Here is a 9,470-nt window from a genome sequence, read left to right on the forward strand (position 1 = left end):
TTGGTTTATTATGGTATAAGAAAGGTTTATCTAAGATAGTTTAAAGTTTGGGTAAAAATTGTTGTACATGTAACAAGTTATGTAACTTGTACTTCATGTTTAAAAATCACTTGAATATGTGAGAAATATTTAATTTACTCCCATCATGGTTATATAATATGCTTGGGTAATAATTAAATTTTTTTTTTCGAACTGTTATGGGTAGTTGCTCAACTTTAAGTTTTACCTCCAAAGTTTACGTTACTTTTTACGATTCATAATCGCGTTACGAATTAACAAGTTTCTAATCATTGTAGAGAATTTTCCAATTACTACCATCACTAATTAAATTATAATTAGTAACGAACAAATATATAATAAAATTATGCACTAAAAACGACTAATGAAATCTCCTAATAATACGACTGTTTCATATATATATATATATATATATATATATATATGTATATATATATATATATATATGTATATATATATATATATATATGTATATATATATATATATATATGTATATATATATATATATATATACATATATATATATATATATATATATATATGTTTATTTTGTTGTATATTTTAAATATTTGTACATATTTTGTTGTATATATATGTTCAGTCCAAATTTCAGGTTTGGAAATTTCACGCTTAATTTTAGAATAAAGTTGAAAAGTGTATTATTTTGTTCATTTTTTTGAATATATGTTTTATCCTTTTCAAATTTTCCCTTTTCTTGCTCAATACCACCAAAACTGGACCATGCCCAATGAACAACAAACATAGGGCAACCATAATATCTTAGTTTAGGTAATTTTATTATTTCGCAATATTCCTGCCTAAACTCTACGTTCGTACCTACCGTGTATTTACTTATTAGTAATGAAGTCAAATAGTCTTTCACTTTATTTCGCATGCATGTGGTTTGGGATATTCTTGAAATAAGCCCCAGAGACACATAGTGAAAACTACTCTTGCCTTAGCACTAGTAAATACCAAACACCGGACATAATTGATGAAGAATGATAAAATAGTTTCTCTATAGAAAATGGCTTTTTTAAAAGGTTGAATTTCAAATTTGGTTTCGATGTGGCTAAGTAGTAAGTACTCTTTATATTGAAAAACTAATAGGTCTAAATCTATCTTATCTTTCTGAATTAATTCAAGACTAAGTGACAATCCATGTAATTAAGATATACACATTAACAAACCGTGTGAATAAGCCATGTGCATCAAATATCTTTGCAAAAATACCGTAGCGGCTAAATAAAAGATACAAAGAAATGTGTGCTTGACAATCCCTCGAGCTTGGACTCAATAAATCGCCAATCCAACTAAACTCTCAGTTCTTTTTATTTCAAACAAAATAGCAAATTTGAATGTCCAGCGCTGGACGACCCAACAAGACTAGACTTGACAAGCTGTCAAACCTAAGACTTTTTTTGTTTTGTTTTCTCTTTGCTCTATACGTAATAAAGTATTCAACTACTTTTAAATGAGGGCGGAAAGAAAGCCCCATCACATAGGTCTATTAGTCTCATAAATTGCTCTCATCAAAATGACATCGTCTCTTTGAGAGACATATCTCAAACCCGATTCATTAAAGATTAATGTCTACTTATCGTATTCTTGACGCCTACATACATTATCCTTAATTATAGGTGCTCATTCGGGTGATCGGGTCGGTTTTGGACGGATGTCATTCGGTTCGAATGAATTTCGAATCGGTTATTAATCAGATGCGTATTACGGCGGGTCACATTCGAGTCGGGTCGGTTAGTCACGGTTCGGTTGAAGATTAGTTATTCGAGCTATCGGGTTTGCATCAGTTCGGTGTCGGTTGAAGTTCGAGTAGAGTGTTAATCGGTCTCGGGTTGTTATCGGTTAACAATTGGTTCGGTTTTATCGGGTACAGATCGGATCCGGGTATTTTTTTCAAGTAGAATTCGACTACGAGTCACTAATTACTATCGATCGAGTTAATGTCACATTAAGTTGCTAGTCATTTTTTAATTCATGACAATATTCTCTTTACTTAAGGGAAATAGTTAAAATGCAAATCAATTAGTAATTATTACTTTATTACTTTTATTTGTTTGACTGTAAATTAAAATTAAAGTTCTATCATTTTTCATCCAATTTGATTAAAAATAGTTTATTAGATATTAATCATTGATTATTAGCTCTAAAATCTAAATATATAAAACCATGTATTTTTAAAATTTAATTTATGAAATGCCTATCGCTTTATTAGATTAACTTATAAGATGATTGAATATGAGTTGATCATACTTGCATATTAGAAATTGGTTTAAGTTTACAGCAGTTCGATTAAAAATTGGTTCGGGTTAAGTTGGTTATAGCCGGGTTGAGTTCTGTTTCGAGCATGATACGAGTCGGATATGACTCGGTTCGGTCACTATTAGATTCGGGTAATTTCTGTTAACGGTTACATGTCGGTTATAAAAATCTGTCGCAGTTCGAATTCAGTTTCTCATTTTCGGTTGTCAATCGGTTCAGATGCAACTTCGATTTGGGTAATGTCGATTCAATAAATCTATAAAAGATACGCATTTTCAAATCGGATAACTTTCGATTTCGGGACAGGTCACATTTTAACAGCTCTATCCTTAATACTTACCGTATCCTTAGTGCCTACTTTCAATATCTTAAATGTCTACTTACATCATTCTTAATGCCTACTTATAATATTTTAAAAATATATAATAGACCGATCCAATTAAAAATTGTCTCTCAAAAAGAGCGTCTCTCACAACAATACGATCATCAAAAGTATCTGTTGAGAAAGGAAAGAACAATACAAACACAAACACAGAAGATAATTCGAACAGGGAACTTTCTAACTGAAATTACAACAATGTTAGTAGATCATTCAACAGTACTGCTCTAGAGTAATACTCTATTGAAATAACAGAAAACAAACAAAAACACAAGAATTTTACACAAACATCAACAGCTCAGGTCTACTATAGACATTCTCTCCTTCATCTTCCAAGGTTGGATAAGCAGCCACAAGTGCATCTTGTGCTCCAATATAAAGAGAGTTATATATCTTCCAGTACACTTCCCTCACTTTTCTTGCTGGGTGGAATAAACCCTGCAGACAATAGTTCAGTATGGCAGCAGCACCCAAAGCTACTCTCATCCCATCAATTGCTTCTGTAACAGCGTTGATCACGTGGGGTGAAGTTTCAAAGATGTTGGGCCACACGTAATTCATGAGGTGCACCAATGCGTCTTCACAGCCTAAACCTGCAACTCCTAGAGCCATGTGTTTCACAGCAGAAGCTGCTGTCTGCCGGTGAACCAGGTCTCGGTCCATAAGAGCATCCTCGAGAAGCGGGGTGACAGCATATATGTAATCCTTCCCCATTTCACCGATATATTCGAAAAGGAAAGATAGGGATTTGAGAACACCATTTTGAACGTTAAGTTCAGGAACACGGTATTCATTCATGAGTGCAGGTAAAACAGTGAAGGGTGAACAAGTTTCAGCAACAATAGCAATAGCTACAGTTGTACAAACACGGTTTTGACGCTCTTGAACCTTAAGATTGTTTAGAAGAGTAGCCAAGACATCTTGAGGTCCAATAGCTTTGGCAATGTACCCAAAGGTGTTGACTGTGGCTCGTCGAATGCCCTTTTTGTGAGCCTTGAGCATCTCCAGAAGTTCAAAGCATATTCTCATCCATTCTCTTGCAGGTACAAATTCAGCACCACGGTCAGCAATACGGCCCACAAGATCAATACAATTCTCCTGTACTTTCTCATGCCTGTTCTTCAAAATAGGAGTTAACCTAGGGAGTAGATCTTTGATTGGTGGAGTCATCTTAGTCATACCTATGACATTAACAATTGCTTTAAGTGCTCCCAAAATAGAACCCAACACCTCAGGATATTCCTCACCGAGGTACTCGTACAAAACCACACCCAAGTGACCCATTAGCTGCTCCTCTCCACACTGTTTCATAACAACTGCGATTCGAGAAATAAGATCAGCGGCCTGCTGCCTTACTTTTGCGCTCTTGTTATTCAAACGCCACTTAATTGTACCACAAATTTGTGGAAGATAGGGCTTAACTCTTTGGCCTAGAGCATTGACCACAGCGCCAAAACCATTAAGCATAACATTGGCATCATCACTAGTTTGCTCTTGAAAAGCATAAAGAATACCGTCAATTAAAAGCTCTTCCAAGCGAGCATCAATATCAGATGCCCCCAAGTTTGTAACTACTTTTTCTATGGTCTCCATAACCATACGCCTATAGGGTTCACTCTCATCTTTAAGATCCTCCACTACCCTACCCACAATATCGGCAACCCCAACCTTATTTGCTATCTCAACAGTGGTCTCCACAAGCTGCTTGTAGTTCCTCCTGTCCAATGCCATTCTTCTAACCCAGAAGTTTCGAAAGAACTCTGGAAGAATATCACTTCTAATGTAGTTAGCCTCCACACCCTCAGTGCTAACGCACTGCTTGACCACTTTCAGGACAATCTTTTTCATTTCTTCATCAGGTGACTGGAACTCCCGAATCAAAATAAACATAACTTCTTTTGTATAGTAGCTAGCATAAAGGGCATCCATCAATGGAATGATAAAACCGATTGCCTTCAAAAATGCAGCCAGGACCTTACCACGGTGTGACCTAATACCTTTCCACAAGGGTTTCAACACAGAATCAAAACTCTCTATACCATATGGGGCCGAAGCCTCAGCCAGAGCTGCAAGAGAAAGTGCGGTAATAGTTCTGACCTTCTGATTCTCATCATTCAGACCATGCTCAATGATTTCCACCAAGGATCTCAGATGAGGCAACACAGCACAACCAATCAAGATGGCTATCTGTTGAACGATCTTAATACCTGTGTGCCTAGCTTGCCATGACTTCTTACTTTGACACACGGCCTTCAAAAATGGAAGCAGAGCAGGAATGCCTAAAGCTGAAGCCACAACACTAAAAGCCCTTGCAGTTGTATTCCTCACATACTCATCAATATTGTCAATATCGGGTCTCATGGCAGCAATCATGGTAGCCAACCCAGCAGCTTTACTCAAGTTTGAGATAATCTCTCTCCCCTCGACACGAGCATAATAGTCTTCATCAATCAAAAGAGGCTCAATAACCACAAGAATCTTGTGAACAAATGGCCGAACAAGCTCATCCAGCTTATATAGCACCCTGTCTATAACTTTCACCAAAAGATGTCGTTCTTGGTCCTCCAAAGTAGGCTGCATAAGCAAAGGAAGAATTTGATTAAACAATGGGCCAGCCCCCAATTCTCTTGCCTTATCAGTGAGTTGCCTCAACGCAGTCTTTCTCTGAGGAGGTGTACCGTTTTTCACCTTCAGCAGCAGCTTCATAATCTTTCTTTCCTTCTGCTCTTCTGGAGAAAGCTCTTCCTCATTTTCTTCATTCAACAACACTCCAAAATACTGATAATCCTCCGGTTTCATAAATGGCAATCCATTAGCAGGCTCCTTCCCCACATCAAACTGCTGACTTCTATCTTCAACCGGTATTTGATAAAGTGGAGTACCGATTGGAGTAGGTGTGGCAAGAAGCTTCCTTGCTGGAGTTCGAATAGGAACATATGTAGCTGGTGGGTCCAAGATCTTGTAACCTTCAGCTGGGAACATGGCATCAAGTTCTTCATCCGTCAAAGGTCTGTTCCTCTCCTCAATATCCTTCTCCCACCTCATCAAGTTATATTGCTCGGGAGTAAGAGGGCCTCGCAGATTAATCTGCCCTGGAGTGGGTGTAGCCATATCAAGTCCGCCAACTGGAGTGACACCAGGGGTCATAGCCACATTGGGGGTTTCCCCGGGCATAGGAGTTGCACTGCCCATGGTTGCCGGAGTCTCATCCCACCTGGATCTCTGACGCTTAGGTGTCGGAGTTGCCATTCCTGCAAGTTTTGGAGTGGCATCCCACGTCATACCAGCTGGAGTAGCACCAGGAGTAACCCCTCCAGCTGCTGGCGTAGCATCAGAATCATTTACACGGCCAGGCGTCGGTGTCTCATCCCACCTATTCCTCCTAACAGAAGGCGTAGCATCTCCAAGTCTCCCTGGCGTTGGAGTAGCATCCCATCTACCAATCCCAGGGGTAGAATCAGGCAAATCCCAATCAGATGAAGATTTAGCCTTCTTGACTTCGCTCCCATCTGTTTGCTGATCCTCAGACTGATCCCACCTGTTTCTCCTCTTCTGACCAGCCTGAGCTTGAGCAGCAACACCAGCAGCACCTCTCTCGTCATCTAGTTTCTTCTGTTCTTCCTCCTCTTTCTTCTTCTTAGCAATCGCACGTAATGTCTCCTCCTTTTCTCTTTTCAACGCCTCATCCCTCATCACCTCAGCATAAGTCCTTGTACCAACATCTGGTGTCTTATCACCCATTGCAAAAGCATCATGCCTTGCAGGAGAAATAACTCGATCAAGCCTCCTTCTACGGTAATCATCCTCACGATCAATAATCCTGGATGGCTTCCTAAACCCATCATCAACGTCACCTCCAGTACCCGGCATATCCTTCAAAAGTGACTTTGGAGCCGTATAAGACGCCAATTTCCTAGCAACCTCATTATTATCCATCCCATCGGCCAGATCCTCATTATCATCAACCGGAATAGATGTAAGGTAATCCTCCCTCTTATTATTTCCATAAAGTTCAGTATCATAAGTCAGAGATGAAAGTGAAGCCAACTCTTGCTCCATCTTTTTTCTCTCTTCCTGAGCCTTTGCAATTTCTGGGTCCATTTTTCCTAATCCAGAAAACCCTAATTCCGAAAACCCTAATCTCTAAATAACCGAAAATCGCTCTAATTTGATGACTCCCTCCTGAAATTTCAACCCAAAGCTTAGTATACAAACGAATAGAAATCTTATGCAAAACGGAAAATGATAGCACCACGTAAAATCAAACAGTAAAAAGGGCAACAAAATAGACCTAACAATTCATAATCATCCAACAAGGGTTTAAATTGAGTAATGAAATCAGAAACTATCAGCGGAAAAGGATCGAGATGAAAAGAACATGCATATGCTAGAATAAATCGAAGAATAAAAAGTAAAAGCGAAGATTAAATCAATAACTAAACACAAAAAAGGAAAAACTTGATGAGAGAAAGGGATACCTGGCAAAGGAGACGCAGAAAAGCAAGAAACGTTGAAAATGTATCAGTGTACTCGTAGTTATAGTTGCTATATGGCGGTTTTGGAGAGCTGTGAAATATGGCGGTGTAGGGAAGACAGATGAGGAGTGAAGAATTAGGTTGCACTAAAACGGACACCAACACGGATACGGACACGACACGGGTACGGAAAAACGCCAACTTAAAAATGGCGAACACGGGAACGCGAAAATGGTAATATAATAAATATATCAAATTAAAGATAATTTTACAATCTTTCATTTGATATATGTAAATAAACACTTTAAAAACATAAAACTCACATAAAATGCAAATAAGTACCAAATAAACAACACGAGTATTTAAAAATAGTCATACAAACTAAATCAAAGAAAACCAAATAAATAGGTAAATTTAAGTTTGATCATCACACATCATCCATATGACACCCATCATCATCCTCTGCTACAAAAGTAGTTTCCAACTCGGACTCATCGAGAGAAGGAGGATATACAAAAAAATCAAGAACAACATTTCAACTTTTCAAAATTCAAAATTCAAATTACAAACACATAACAATTTAACATTAACAAATTTTCAATCACTCAAACAACATAAACAAAAAAAATCAAGAAACAACATTCTAACAAAATTATTACTAAAATTTCAACATTTTCAAATGTTGGTTCAAATTTTCAATAGCTTAGAAACAATTTGAATTCACAAATAGAATTCTTTTCATCATCATAACATCAAATTAACAAAAGCTACGACAACAAAGATTTTAGCCCATACATCAGTTGCACTATCTTCAATGAAAAAAATCAAATAATGTTTCCAGTTTTTTACCAAAACAAAACATTAATTCATGTAGATTTTTAAACCCAATTCCAGGTTTTTTCAAACAAATAAATGGCTCCATATTACTTAGATTATAAAATCAAAGATGAAGATAGTAATCAAATTCAATGGTCAAGAGAGCATATTACAAGAAATTAAGATTAAGATTAAGAATTTAAGATTAACACTAAGATTAAAGATTAGAACAAGATTAATATTAGGATTTAGGATAAAGAGTGAAAATACCTTAAACAAAATCAAAAATTTCAATTTTTAGGAGCAGCAGCAGTGGTCGATTCGAAGTTTCGAACAACCCATAGGGCAGCAGCAGTGTTCGTCTGTGATGGAGGAGCAGCCGGCGGTGGCGTGGTGCGGGAGTGCGACAGCGATAGTGGATGGAGGTGGAGGAAGAGTTGTGTAGAGTTTTTAGGGTTAGAGTGAAAGAGAGTTGAGAGGAGTGAGAGCAAGACTGCAAGAGAGGGAATTGAGAGTGAGAGGGAAATGGGAATTGGGAATTCGAGTGTTCTGGGCCTTCTGGCATTCTGCTGCTTTCAATTTTTAAATTTTTTTTTTTTAAAAAAAACGTGTCCATCACTCTTACCGTGTCCTTTGCGTGTCCTTGCCGTGTCCGGGAAAATATTTAAAAATTGGACACTTCATTTAACCTGTCAAACACGGATTTTCGCGTGTCCGTGTCCGACACGTGTCTGACACGGGACACGCAGGTTCAGTGGCGTGTCCGTGTAGATTTGAAGAAAGTCGAGGGAAATGCGACGGAGATCAATTTACAATCACAAGAAAATGTGTGTCAAAATTCAATGTAACCCTGACTCACCGTCCGACATGAAGAGGTCCTGCTACAAAAATATGTTTTACTAAGCTTGCAAGACCCACTCGATTTACGGGTCCATACGGTTCGTTTTTCTCTAGTCTAACACTAAAATCATACTAAATTAAAAATTTCGGTATGAAAATTTTCAGAAAAAACCGGAACGTTTAAATTACCAAATCGGACTGGACCAAGGCATTGTACAACTGTCTAGTCTAGTCTGGTCCACCGTTTTTTTATATATATATTTTCAATATTAATATATTTGTTTATGCAAATATTTCGCACATACAATTACCAAAAATAATAATTTGTAATTAGTTGATTGTATCAACATCATTGAAGTATATATTACTATAATAACTACATCTCGAAATATTTATGTTGCAATCTATTTTCTTTTTTTAAATTATGATTTTCGATCATAATACGGTCTGGTTTGGTCTAAAAAATAAATAACCAAAATCAGACTGGATATCATAATTTTTTTTGGAAAATAAATTAGGCCAGACTGTGTTAACCGTAGACCAGACCAAATACTAAATTACGATTTGGTCTAATTTGATTTACGGTTTAGAAAAAACTTTGTTCAGACCTAAGTCCCAATCCTAAAAATTTCAAACATATTTATTTTAAATTAGGTTTGGC

General features: G+C 37.2%; 1 protein-coding gene across 1 annotated transcript; it reads right to left on the reverse strand.

Annotated features, from left to right (window-relative positions):
- Nucleotides 1–2,703: 2,703 nt before the first annotated feature.
- On the reverse strand, nt 2,704–7,328 carry LOC130810305 (uncharacterized). Its single transcript, XM_057676309.1, has 2 exons — nt 7,157–7,328; nt 2,704–6,860 (listed from the first exon to the last, which is right to left on the reverse strand). Exon 2 carries the CDS (start codon nt 6,777–6,779, stop codon nt 2,958–2,960), a length of 3,822 nt encoding a protein of 1,273 aa, XP_057532292.1. The 5' UTR covers nt 6,780–6,860; nt 7,157–7,328; the 3' UTR covers nt 2,704–2,957.
- Nucleotides 7,329–9,470: the final 2,142 nt, after the last annotated feature.

This window comes from Amaranthus tricolor, chromosome 4 (assembly GCF_026212465.1).
Source record: "Amaranthus tricolor cultivar Red isolate AtriRed21 chromosome 4, ASM2621246v1, whole genome shotgun sequence".
In the NCBI taxonomy this organism is placed as follows: domain Eukaryota; kingdom Viridiplantae; phylum Streptophyta; class Magnoliopsida; order Caryophyllales; family Amaranthaceae; genus Amaranthus; species Amaranthus tricolor.

Bases quoted from the DNA above. Each gene is read 5' to 3' on its own strand.
- LOC130810305 (XM_057676309.1), bottom strand. From the start codon at position 6,779: ATGGACCCAGAAATTGCAAAGGCTCAGGAAGAGAGAAAAAAGATGGAG.